At 53.5% G+C, this 12,791-nt stretch overlaps 1 protein-coding gene across 5 annotated transcripts; it reads right to left on the reverse strand.

Annotated features, from left to right (window-relative positions):
* Window positions 1-4,095: 4,095 nt before the first annotated feature.
* DYRK1B (dual specificity tyrosine phosphorylation regulated kinase 1B) lies at window positions 4,096-12,763 on the reverse strand. Of its 5 annotated transcripts, XM_063110298.1 has the most exons (12): window positions 11,855-12,149; window positions 10,406-10,569; window positions 9,236-9,355; window positions 8,946-9,134; window positions 8,169-8,316; window positions 7,084-7,370; window positions 6,240-6,386; window positions 6,014-6,154; window positions 5,682-5,717; window positions 5,402-5,597; window positions 4,921-5,027; window positions 4,096-4,833 (listed from the first exon to the last, which is right to left on the reverse strand). In XM_063110298.1, the coding sequence occupies exons 1-12, from the start codon at window positions 11,931-11,933 to the stop codon at window positions 4,462-4,464; spliced, it is 1,986 nt and encodes a 661-aa protein (XP_062966368.1). In that variant the 5' UTR covers window positions 11,934-12,149; the 3' UTR covers window positions 4,096-4,461. The 5 variants fall into 5 exon arrangements, with proteins under 5 accessions (XP_062966368.1, XP_062966371.1, XP_062966369.1 ...); XM_063110301.1 differs by lacking the exon at window positions 11,855-12,149 and adding an exon at window positions 12,628-12,763 and having other exon boundaries at window positions 5,402-5,717; XM_063110299.1 differs by lacking the exon at window positions 5,682-5,717.
* Between the last annotated feature and the right edge of the window lie 28 nt (window positions 12,764-12,791).

The following is a 12,791-nucleotide window of genomic DNA, read 5'->3' on the forward strand; positions in this document are numbered from 1 at the left end:
TACTACGTACCAGGTACCTTTGCTAGTACTTTACTAACTTCTTTGTGCCTTGGTTTAGTCATCTGTAGAATGGGAATAATAATAGTATCAAATGGGGTGACTTTGAGAATTAAATAAGCTAATACATAAACTGGTAAGAATTCCAAAAAAAATTAGCTCATTTCAGTTAGTTATTGCTCTGTGACAAATCACCCTAAAACACAGTGGCATAAAAGAGCAACAACCATTTATTTGCTCATGATTCTAGAACTTGGGCAAGGCTCAGAGGGTGAGGGGACTCAGGATGGTTCATCTCTACCCCACGTAGTGTCAGCTGGGAGCTGGCTTAGCATATCATGATGGCACCACTCACATGCCTGACACATCAGCTAAAACCGCTGGAACATCTGGGAACTGGTTGGGCCTCTATAAAGACGTCAGGACTCCAAGAATGAAAGCAGAGGCTGCCTGGCATCTTAAGGCTCTGGCCCCCCATTTGGCACAGCATCACTTCCACTGCATTCTGTTGTTCAAAACAAATCACAGGGCCAGCTCAGGTTCAAGAAGAAGGAAGGAGACTCCACCTCTTGATAGGAGAAAGAGCAAAGAATGTTTGGCTGACCTTAATCACTGCTGTTTTAATTTCACATTAACAGCCTTGTCACTGGTCTTTCCACCTCAATCCTTAGTCTGCTATAGTCAATTCCCCACACAACAGCCAGAAGAATCTTTGAAAATATACAGTTGGCTATGCTCCCTTCCACTGCTTCAAATTCTTCTACAACTTCCCCCTACACATGAGATAAAGACCCAAACTCTTCACAGGATCTGCATGGTCTGGCATCTTGCTCAGCCTCAACCTCTAGGTTTCAACCATCACACCCTCTTCTCTAATGGAGTTAGTGCCTACTCCTCACCTTAAACCTCACTTCCTAGGGTCCAGGCTAGATTTCCTATCAAGTGGTCTTATGGCACTCTCTATCTTTGTATTTTCACATTTGATTATTTGACAGTCTGAACCACCCATCCCCAAGATTATGTATTCTTTGGGATCAGGGAAACTATTTTGTTCTCTGCTGTGTTCCCAATGCTGAGCACAAAGCAGAGGCAAGATGAAGGACTTGTTGAATGGCTTGAGTCCTCAAAAATCTTTAAGGCAACCCCTTCGAGTTTTCTAGAAAGGGAGCTCCAGGATGCTGAGATCTGGATCTGTGCTCTGAAATCATTCATTTGGTAAAACAGTTATTGAGCCCCTACACATGCCAAGCAGGAAGTAGGTGAAAGCCCCTGCCCTCATGAAGTTGATGGTTGCTGGGATGGGAGAAGGGGATAAAACAAGATAAAAAAATTTCACAGTGAGTTAAATAATATGATTAATGCAAAGGAAAAAGTTAAAGAAGGGAAGATGGATATGAATGTTAGTGGTACAGTCTTAGAAGGGTGGTAAGGGAGGATATCAAGGAGGTGACAACTGAGTAAAGACTAAAGGAGGTGAAGGAGTGAGTCTGGGCTATCCAGGAGATATGCATTCCAGGCAAAGAGAACAGCAAGTGCAAAGGCTCTGAGCCAGTGTAGCTGGAGCAGAGTGAGCAAGGAGAGTAAACGATGTCAGAGAGGTGGTGAGGGCAGATTATGCAGGGCCTCGCAGGCCATGGAAAGGACTCTGGCTTTTACCCTGAGTGAGATGGAGTCACAGAAGGGTTCTGGGCGGGGGAGGGATGTGACCTGATGCAGGTGCTCACAGCATCCCTCTGACTTCATGTGAGAAGCAGACTGTGGGGATAGGGGTAAGAGCAGGAAGACCATTAAGGAGGCTGTCATAACGGACTAGGCAGGAGATGAGGGTGGACAGGAGCAGGGTGACGGGAGTGGAGATGGATAGAAGTGGTCAGGTTCTGGTATACTCTGAAGGTATCTGCTGATGGACTGGACATGGGTATAGGACAAAGGTGACAAGGACAACTCCAGTGTTTTCGCCTGAGCAACAAGGATAGAGGTTACATTTACTGAGATAAACACGGGGGGAGTAGGTTTTGGGGAAAAGTGCAGCAGTTCAATTTGACCAAGATTACTCTGGAGATACCTCCAGATAACCAACAGGAGGTATCAGGCAGCCAGCCAGTCAGGAGCTCAGCGGAGAGGTTCTGGGCTGGTAATTGAAGGGTGGGATATACATTTCCATGCCTACCCGTTATTTACAGGATCTACATAACCTGGCCCCTGCTTATCTCTAGGCTTATCTTGCACCTTGCTAAGTCGACAGTCCACACACACGCACAAAGCCTGAGCCTTCCATTTCCTAGCTATAGGATCTTGGGCTAATTACTCAATCTCTACCTTCAGTATTTTCATCTGCAAAAGAGAGATTATAATAGCATCTGCCTTCTAGGACTGTTCACTAAAAAAAAAAAAAAAAATATTTACTGAGCACCTACGATGTGCAGGCACTGTTCTAAAGGCTGGAGATATCCCTTACTCGCCTCTCTCCGTTCCCCTTCCCAAAGAGCTTGTCAACTCAATCTTCTGGACACCTCTCCCACCCGCCCCTTCCTGTCCTCCCTACCATAGCCCCTGCCCTCCTGACCCATCCCGACATCTTTTTTGTGTGTGTGTGGTGTTAGGTGGATACCGGGATCCGAACTCTAGACCTTGGTGTTAACAGGACCATGCTCTCCCAGGCAAGCTAACTGGCCAGCCACATCCCCTACATCTCTTGCCTAGAAACCTGCCATGGGCGCTACCCTGGGCTCCTGAACACCAGTCTCGTTTTCGTCCATCTATTCCCATATCGCAGCAAATTGGGCCATGACTCTTCCCTTCTAGAAATCTTCCCATGGCTCCTCATTGCCTTCAGGACAAAGACCAGCTCTCTAAATGACCAAAGAAAATCTTCCACGATCTAATTCATACTGAAGTTTTAATATGATCTCTACCAACAACACATCGCCTGTAGTTCACATTCACACATCACGATGTTTCTCATCGCTGCTTTTGAGCAAGCCATTCCACCGCACCACCACCCCCAAACATTCTTCCGTCTTCAGGTCTCAACTCAGACACCTCCCAGTCCTCCAGGAAGGTCTCCCTACCTGTCCCTTCTCTGGGTTCCCACCGAGTTCCACACTGCCTCCATCAGTGAACACATACAGGTCCATAACGAGGTCCTTGCCTGCGTCTCCTATCGACTGAGGCTTCCCGCGACCGGGCCAGACGCAGCGTCCAGTGATGCCCCTCGTGACGGGGCTGCTGCAGGGATCACCGTTTACAGCCGGTTCCTGAAACACCTAACCTACACGCCCTCCCGGCACGGATCAGTGAATCACCTTCCGCGAAACGCAACACCTGCACACAGCATGCTCAATACCACCCAATCACAGCCTTCTGTCCCTCTGCGGACCACTTCAAACATCCGGGCCCCGTCTACCTCTGACTACCGATTGGCTGCCTGAAAAGCCTGCCCAAACCTTGCGAGCGAAAAGAATTCTGGTCTTTGTAGTTTCCCAGCGAAAACCGGGAAAACGCATTACTAGCAGAACTCCATTTCCCAGGAAGCGCCACGCCCCAGTGGTAGGAGACGGTACCCTTTGAACCAGGCGGTTCTCGATTGGCCAGTTGAGAGACGTTTCCAAGTTGCCATGGAAACAAGACCACTTACCTGGAACCCAGGGAATATCTTTCTGCCTCAAAATCGCAAAACGCTTTGCTTCACAATGATTCCAAAGGGCGGGACCGACATGTGTGGGGGTAAAGTCTGTACCCATCGCTTGCCTGTTCCCCAGATGGCACTAATAACGGCCTCCTACATGCACTCAGCACCTCCTGAATGCTTGCTTCACACAAGGAACCACTCCTGTGGAAGCAGACTTTGTGGAAGCCCTAGCTTATTAGGGCAGAACATGTTTCCCAGAGACAGGCCTGAGCTGGGCCTTCACCCTTTCAGAGTCTCAGTTTACCTTGGAAAAGGCAAACGTTGACTAGGATTCTCTGCACCAACAGCCATAACTTCCCCAGAAGGGATGATTCCACACCACAAAGCTTCTCGCACCCCCTCCCGAGACCCCCTTCCCCAGCATGCCTCTGAGGGGAGCCGAGGCCCTGCAAACGCTCAAGCAGGCATGTGAGAAAGCTCTTTACTGGGGGGTACAGCGAGGAGGAGCAAGGCCATCTCCCCCTACCTGCCCCAACCCCCTCCTAGGGCTCTGGGGTGAGGGGAGTCTCCCCTCCACCGGACCACCACTGTCTTTGGTACAATAAATAGAAAACAAGGGGGAAGAAGGGGTCAGGGTCCAGTCCTTAGTGGGGAGGGTGGGGCCAAACCCCTCTCCTTGACCCCCTTCCCCAGGCCCCAATCAGTGCAGGCCTCACCCACCCCAGCTGGGTAGCAGCAATTCCAGTCAAGGGGAAAGATGAGGATGGGAGCCCAGGGCCCCCAGATGGGGAGGGGGGTATGGCTTCAGGAGGGGCCCCAGGGAAGGGGCAGGGTCATGAGCTTGCTGCCGTGCTCTGGGGTACACCACGGAGGCCCAGGTGAGGCCCCAGAGTGGCTGGGTCATCAGGGGGTGGGAGAGGTGGACGACCTCCTGTCATCCGAGTCCGGAGGGCTGAGGCAGCCAGGTGCTGGGGGGCAGGTGCTGGGTGAGGTGGGGAGCAGTCTGGAGGGCCGCCCGCTAGGCTCACATCCATCAGCTCCGGGGGTGGTGGTGAAGTTGGTGATGGGGGACGGCCAAGGCATCGGGGTTGGGGGGGTAACTGGGCCCCGGTTCCCGGCAGTGACGAGGCAGAGGTAGGGGCTTGATGTGTCTTGTGGGGCACATCACCCCCTGCCCAGGGGCGCAGCAGCTGGGAGGGTGGGACCTAAAGAAGCAAAGGAGCAGTGAGTGATGGGAGACCCAGGCCCTGAAGCCCCAGGCACCCCTCCATCTGCCTCCAAAGCCCCAGTACCTGGGGGCTGTTCATCTCACAGTCAGTGATAGGGGGCCCGGGGCCCCCACAATATCGGTTGCTGTAGCGGTAGGTCCGGTTGTCACTGGAGGAGCCACTGGAGCCTCCTGAAAGTGCCAGGGAAGAGAGAAGAGACCACAGGTGAGGAAAGGTGATAGCTGAGTTTTGGAGTGATGAGTCTGGCTCACGGCTAAGGCCCAGTCAGAGTCCATTTGAAGGATCAAGGCCAATTGTGAGATTTGGGGTGAGAGTTTAGTTTCGGGTGTTAAGAGTTAGAACCAGTTTTAGGTGAAACAGCCCATGCTCAGTTTCAGAGATCATCTCAGAGAAGGTCAGAGCTCTCCCAACCCACCATATTTTGGAGTTCAGGACTGGGCAGTTTCAAAGCTCTAGTGTGAAGGTCCAGCAACAAGGTCCGCCAGACCAGGCCAAACCAGAGCCGCCCCCACCGTTGTACCCTATTTGGGCACTGGGCACCCACCAGAGCTGGAGATGGAGCTGGCAGTACTGGAGGAGGGGCAGGTGTCGAGGGGCGCGGGCGAGGTGGAGGCACTGCTGCCTGCCGGGCCCGTGTTGGTGGCTTCATCAGCCGTGCGACGGAAGAAGCCGTGCTGCAGAGCCCCCAGAGGGCTGATGCGGGCGGCGGGCTCATACTCCAGCATGCGCAGCACCAGGTCCTGGAAGCGGAGGTAGTCGGCGGGGCTGTGGCCCGGCTCCCCCGCCCGCCGGCCCCCGGGCCCGCCCGTCTGCACGCCCAGCACCTCCTGCAGCCGCCGTGTCCCGGGGCCCTGGTAATCCTGGCAGGGAGGGGGTGGGAGGGGGGGCAAGAGAGTGGCCGTCAGTGGGCAGGAGGGGCAGGGAGACACACACGGGGAAACAGAGGCACAAGAGAGAAAGTGGAAAGACAGAAGCTAAGAGTTGTGGGGTGGGAAGGAGAGAGAGGGTGGGTAGGGGAGGAAGGAGAGGACAGACAAGGGGGAGAGGAAGAATGGGAAAGACATAGGGAGAGAAAGCAGGGAGAGAAGAAGCCCCAAGTGTGAGAGAGTGAGGGGCCACCCGGGATGGGAGGACTGGCGTGAGGCAGGGGCCGCACCTTCCTGAGTTCCTTTGTCCTTCGTAGGGTCCAGCCACCCCCAGGCAGCCGTTCAAAGTACTTGCGAGCCTTGGGTGCCTGGTCCAGCATGGGGGCTGGTGGGATACCCAGCACCTCCACAATGCGGTTCATCTGGTCCACCTGTGAATAGGCAGCAGTCAGGGTCATCAGGCCAGCCAGGCTCCACCCCCTCCACCTCCAGCACACCCCTTCCTAGGGGGCACACCTCATTGGAGCCACTGAAGAGCGGCTCTCCGGTGTGCATCTCCACAAGGATGCAGCCCAGGGACCACATGTCAATGGCCAGGTCATAGGGCGTGCCCAGGAGCACCTCAGGAGAGCGGTAGAAGCGGCTCTGGATATACTGGTAGATCTGAGGGAAGGGAAATAGTCAGGGGTCCCAGCCTCCCCTACTGGTTCCACTGACACCCCTGAAGCTAGAAGAACCTGACTGACGGCAAGCCTCCTGCTCCAAATCCTGACATCATCAGCACCAACTTTCCAGGAGTCAATGCCACCATCTTGTTCATCAACCTTAGGAGTCTCTACTGGCCTAGTCTGACCCTGATCTCCATCCCCAGCCCTGACTATGGGCCCCTCTTGGTCACCAGTCAGAGGCTGGCAGTCTGCAAGCCACAATAGTATTGTCACCTTAAGTGCCTGTTCACATGAAGCTGCAAGGCTAAATCCCCCACCTGCATCCCCGGCTTTAAGAGTACAGGGTAAACAAAATTTAGCAAAGCAGCATCCCAGGCTCAAACCCAAGCCAACTTCACCCTGCCCACACCGTGCAGCTTCAGAATTGGTCCTGCTGCTTCAGGCTTCACTTTCCCCTTCCTACTAGGCAGTATACTCTCTGGGCCACTTCTCTACTCCTGTCACCCACTGGCCACACTCTCTAGGGCCATACCAGCCAATGCACCCATCATAAGCACTATCAGCCATTTCAGGCTGTGCCCTTAATCCCATCTCAGTCTAGCTCCATCCCTTGAACCTGGCTTCCCCAGTGGTGCTGCACCCACCCTCGTTATACCCACACCACTAGCCCCACCACTGGGGCCATGCCGCACCCGCTGGCCAAGCTGGCATGAGCTGCCAAAGTCCACAATCTTGATGGCGCTGCGCTTGGGGTTGCAGAGCAGGATATTTTCAGGCTTGAGGTCGCAGTGAATAATGCTGAGCTCGGGAGTGGCCAGGAAGAGCAGCGCCGTGCAGAGCTGCTGTGCCAGCTTCCGTGTCAGGTTCAATGAGACCCCGCGGAAATGCGTGTTGCGCAGGAGGTCATACAGGTTGTAGGACAGCAGCTCGAACACCAGGCATAGGTGGTTCCGGAACATGAAGTGCCGCTTCAGGTGCACTGCGGGGAGGGGATAGAAATGGAGACACACAGAGGACACTGAGGCTCAGAGTGGGCAGGCGGTGGCCTGACGTCACACACTAATATATATCTCTGTTTCTTGAGCACTAGCCAAACCTGCTAGTCACAATGTTTTTATATGGTATATAACTTGATTTGCATAGGAAGTTAATTCTCTTTTCAAGTCTCTAACAAACCTTCTGATTAAACCAAAGAGAAAGTTTCCACTAGCTACTATTACATCTTCAACACAATTCTACACTTCTTCATTTAACTTTATAACATTGTTTGCATTTCAGTTGTATTTATTTTTGTGGCAATGGATACTGGTTTTCCATTTACTGTAAGGATGAATAATTTCCTTTTAAAAGAAACACACAATTTTAAAATCCATTTGCTTTTTCTAAGAGGACTTCAGTGTAAGAAAGGAAAAAGACTGGGCAGAGATGTTAGGAGTAAAGGCTCTGGAGTCCACTGCCTTGTCAAATAATAGCTCTGCTGAGTATAAACTGTCACCTCATGTAAGTGACAGAAACTGAATGCCCTTCCCTCACTGGGCCGTGGTGAATTAATTTATGTAAAGTGCTTACAATAGAGCCTACTGAGGGAGCTCTCAGTAAATTCTGACCATCACTATCAAGTGAATAGAGCAAAAATCATGAAAGTAGTAGGAGAATCACTGATGTCAGGGAAGTATAGACCAAACCCTGCCCTGAAGACATCAGCCCTCTCCTGTACTAGGGGGTGACCCATCCTTCTATCCCAGGTGCCCACAGCCCTGCCAGTCCCATGCCTCACCTATGTAGTACTTCATCTCCGTGTCATGCTGGTTCATCAGCTCCAGCAGCCGCAACTCAATCTGGGCCTGGTTCAGGAATGCCTTTTTGTTCTTGATGATCTTGATGGCCACCAGCTCCTGGGTCTGATGGTCATAGGCCTTCACCACCTGTCAGGGCACAGCATGTGATGGAGTTGCGGGTGGTAGTGCAGGACAGAGCAAGGCAGTGCTCTTCTCCCTCCAGCCAAGAAGACCCACCAACAACACTATCAATAGGGCACTTCAGAGAGTTAATGGAAAGATTCGTATTTTTAAATCTATTTTTCCACAAACCTTTTTTTTTTTTTTAAAAAAGATGACCAGTAAGGTGATCTTAACCCTTGACTTGGCGTTGTCAGCACCAGGTTCTCCCAAGTGAGCTAACTGGCCATCCCTATATGGGGATCTGAACACCCATGGCCTTGGTGTTATCAGCACCACACTCTCCAAAGCGGGCCACAGGACGGCCCTTTTCCACAAAACTTTTGAAGGAGCCTCAAAATTCACAGCTGAATACTCACCATCAGTCAGGAACCGGTGTAAACAAGGGATATGAAATAACACAACTACCTCATGTGGAGAGTCTTGTTATTTGCACCACTTTACAAAAAAGGAAACTGAGGCACAGGGAAATTAAGTGACTGGGCTGGGGTGAGTGGCCCAGCATGGGACTTGAAGCCACTGAACCACTGGGTGTGTGGATGAATGTTAGTGGTGCCCGTGCCCCCCAATCCCTGAATGCGGGTGGAGTCCTGCACCTGGCCAAAGGAGCCTTTGCCAATGAGAGAGTCAATCTCATAGCGCTCCAGCCAGCGCTCGCCACTGCGCACAATGTAGTCATGGTTGTCGTCATCAAAACCATGGTTCAGGACCTTCTTCTCTTTCTTGGTGCTCGAGTCCTGGGGTGGCGCCTGCTGGGCCCGCCGCTTCTTCTTCGCATAGTATACCTGCTCAGCCAGCCAGCCAGGATATGAGAACTGGTGAGTGACCCATGCTAGCAGCCAGGACCCCTCAGCACCCAGTCCGGGGTACTGCACTCCCTGCCCACCTCATTGATGTGCTTGTAGGTCTTGATGAGGTCCACAGAGAGCTTGCGCAATGGGGCTGAGGTCGCATCCCGGAAGGCCAGAGGCAGCCTCCGAGACAGTAGCCGCACATCAGGCAATACCTACAGGGCAGAGTGAGATGTGGGCGCTGAAGACAGGCTTTCACCTTGGACCTCAAGGGAAAGGACTATATGGACTGTCAGCTCGTCTTCACCATACACATATTTATGTGATCATTGTCTGGCTTCCCCACTAGAATATAATCTCCCCAAGGGAAGAGACTGTCTTATTCTTGCTACATCTTCAGTGACTTGAGCAGGGCTGGCACATATAGATATTCATTAGAGATCTGTCATGGGATCAAATGAGTTAACTATTTATCCCTGGCCTTTCACCCAGACCCTTAGTCAGCTTTTTCACCTCACACCTTTAATCTTTTCTGAACCTCAGTGGCAGAGATATGGAAAACCTGGGCTCTGCCCCTCCCAATCCTTCAGCCTGAGACTATCCATTCTGGGTATCCCACCTCTGAAGTCCCCTGATCTCAATTTACCCTTATACCTTGCGGCCTTCCCAAGCTTCACCCTCAACTCTGGCATCCTTGCCCAGTCCTTTCACCCCAACGCTCTTGGATCTGGATTTGGCACCCTGGACCTCCCACTCTATCCTGCTTCAAACTCCACATTTCTGAGTTTTAACTGTCTCTATCATTGATGATCTCTGCCCTGTTGGTCCCAAGACCCTTCAGGCTTAATCCTCCTCCCCCATTTACTTCCTCCAGATCTTTCACTCTAGACTTCTTTTTCTTAGTGAATATTTAGTGGATGTTTACTATGTGCCAGGAACTGTTCTTGGCATTTTACATGCATTTCATTAACTTGTTTAATCCTCACAACAACCCTATGAGGTAGGTATTTGGCCCCATTTTACAGAATTAAAAAACACAATTATGGAGGACCTAAGTAATTTAACCACCATATCAAGATTTGAACCCAGACTCTCCAAACCATGACTCTGCCTGAAACTCCTCTATTTTATCTTCCACTCTAATGGTGCCCATCACGCCCCCAGAAGACGGTCCTGGGCAACTGCACTATCTTTTGGTCCTGAGACTATTCTATCCCCAGCTTCCCCCTACCTCCAGGCAGATGAGGAGCCAGCTGAACATGTACCTGTGTGTGCTCCTGGGGTCCTGGGAAGCCAGCAAAGGGACCATGGCCTGGTGGGACGGCCATGGTAGGCTCAGACGGCTGCAGGGGAGCCAGGCCTGGAGTGGGAGCCCGGCCGGGGGGCGCCTTCTCGCATCCTGCACCTCGGCTGCCACCGCCGCTGAGACCTGACAGCAGGTGGGAGGTAGGGAAACATGGAACAAGGGGATGTGTGGGACAGTGCCAGGCAAGGAAGAGGTGGGCAAAAGAAATAAGGTAGGGCACAGATGGAGGAGGAAAAAGGTGCAACAGAGCAGCAGGTGGCAATGAAGAGAGGGGACATTGAGAAATAACAGGCAGGTGGAGGGGTGGTACAGCAGAGTCCCTCGACGAATGATCAAATAAATGAATGAGGCAGCACAAAGAGGAGAACATGTAAGAGGCAATGATTGGGAGCCGGGGGAGGGGGGGGGCGCGGGGTGTGTGTGTGAAGGATATGAGCCATGACAGGAAAGAACAAAAAGACACCAATAATTGGAGGGAGAAAAAGACAGAAACCACAGACGATATGGGGAGTAAGATTAATTCTTTTCTTCCCACTTCTACTTAGTAACCCTCCCCAGGACCCCACACACAAGATCTCGCCTTCTTCCCTGAACATCGAGGACCTCATCCTGTACCACAGTGAGGTCTAACCTTCCAAGCAGATTCCCCTAATCCAGAGATCTCTAGGATCATCCAAACCACATGAGTCCTCTGAGATACCTCTCCCCAAACCACAGCAGTGTCATCTGCAGGCCCCTATCCTGGGGGACCTCCCAACCACACAAAGGTTATCTGAGAACCCCTACCTAACAGAGTTCTACCCCTATGACATTCTCATCTACCAGGGCACATCCTTCCCAGGGGCCTCTCTCCATATAGGACTTCTTCCCTATATCAGGTCCTCCCACATCAGGGTCCATACCTCTAGTTAGTCTCCCTATACCATAAAACCCAGTTCCCCCGTGCCACGTCAGGGCTCTTCCCATAGTTTTACTCCAAGACCCCTTCCCAGTTATGGCCCATTCCTCCTGATGGGAGCAAGGGGAGGTCTCTACCCACAGTTTAGAGTGATCATCCTTTTCTCCCCTTCACTGGATCCTTGCCCGTCCATCCCCCAACCCTACTATTCAATATTCCCACCAGAACCCTTTCTCTAGTCACCACTCTATATCAGGATCATTCCACCTGTGTCCATTACTAAAAGGCCCCCACAGTCAAATCCCCAAATATCACATAGGATTCCCCCCGCCCCCCAGCGTCTGCCACAACAAAATCCTCTCCCCACAGGCCTCCCATGTAAGCTCCCTTTCTCCTATCCCATCCCTTGCCATTCCAGGACCCCTCCTCTCTTGGAGTTTCCCCCCAAAACCACCTCTTCCCTGGGACCCTCCCACACCAGGACCATCTCTCCCAGCCCCCACCCCCTACCCGGGTCAGGACTGTTGCGGGGCCCACGGGGGGCTGGAGCGCGGTGGGGCCCCCAGTGGGGTGGGCGAACGGCCAGCATGGCGGCGGTGGCAGCAGTGAGGAGCCGGCCGCCTGTACTCGGCCTGGCCGGCCCGGCAAGCCCCGCGGCAGGGAGGACAAGCGGGACAGACGGCCCGGTGGGTGACAACAGCAGTCGCCGCCGCCAGGGGCGGGGAGAGGAGGGGACGAGGGTCAGCCCGGGGCACGCGGGGGAAGGGGAAAGCAGGTGGACGGGGGAGGGGCAGGTTAACCCTGGCTCCACCGGCCCCGCCCGGCGCAGACTCCCGCCCCCGGTACCCCGGCGTCCCGCCCCCCACCCAAGAGGCCCGCCCGGGCCGGCGGAGACCCGGCAGGCGGGGCCGACAGTTTGGCAATCCCCACCTGCCATGGCAACAACCGTTCCATTGGTCGCTGCTGCCAAGAGCTCAGCCAATCACAGCCTAGGGCAGCTGTTGCTAGGCGACGACGATGCGGCCGACGGAGCCGAGCCCAAACAAAGGGCAGGAGTGGGGCCCGGCTACCCCCTCCCAGCCTCTCTCCCGAGACGGCTCCCGCGGACTCGGCCCCTTCCAGGAATCCAACTATGAATAGCAACGCACGGCCTGCACCTGCCCACCACCCCCCTCCACTCCTCCCTCGGCCTCGTGCTAAGTCTGAGGCAACGCGGGCAGGGCGGAACCCCACCTGACCCTCTCCCCTCAAGCGCGTCCCGCCCCGCCCGCCGGTATCGTTACCTGAGGGCGCGGGCAAGGGACCTCAAACTGCTCGGGGATCCCGAGCTCAGACCTGCCCACTGGCTGAGGGTACCCGGAGGACGCGGCGAGCTAGGGCCCCGATTACCCAGTAATGCAACCAGCAAAATGGCGACCACAACAAACCGACACCCCCCCCCCCGTCC

The sequence above is a fragment of the Cynocephalus volans genome, chromosome 10 (assembly GCF_027409185.1).
Source record: "Cynocephalus volans isolate mCynVol1 chromosome 10, mCynVol1.pri, whole genome shotgun sequence".
NCBI classification, from domain to species: domain Eukaryota; kingdom Metazoa; phylum Chordata; class Mammalia; order Dermoptera; family Cynocephalidae; genus Cynocephalus; species Cynocephalus volans.

Coding starts and splice junctions, on each gene's coding strand:
- DYRK1B (XM_063110297.1), bottom strand. CDS start 11,933: ATGCTGGCCGTTCGCCCACCCCACTGGGGGCCCCACCGCGCTCCAGCC. Junction 10,570..11,854: donor CCGCAACAGTCCTGACCCGG/GTAGGGGGTGGG, acceptor ACCTGCTGTCAG/GTCTCAGCGGCGGTGGCAGC. Junction 8,317..8,945: donor GCAAAGGCTCCTTTGGCCAG/GTGCAGGACTCC, acceptor GTGCCCTGACAG/GTGGTGAAGGCCTATGACCA.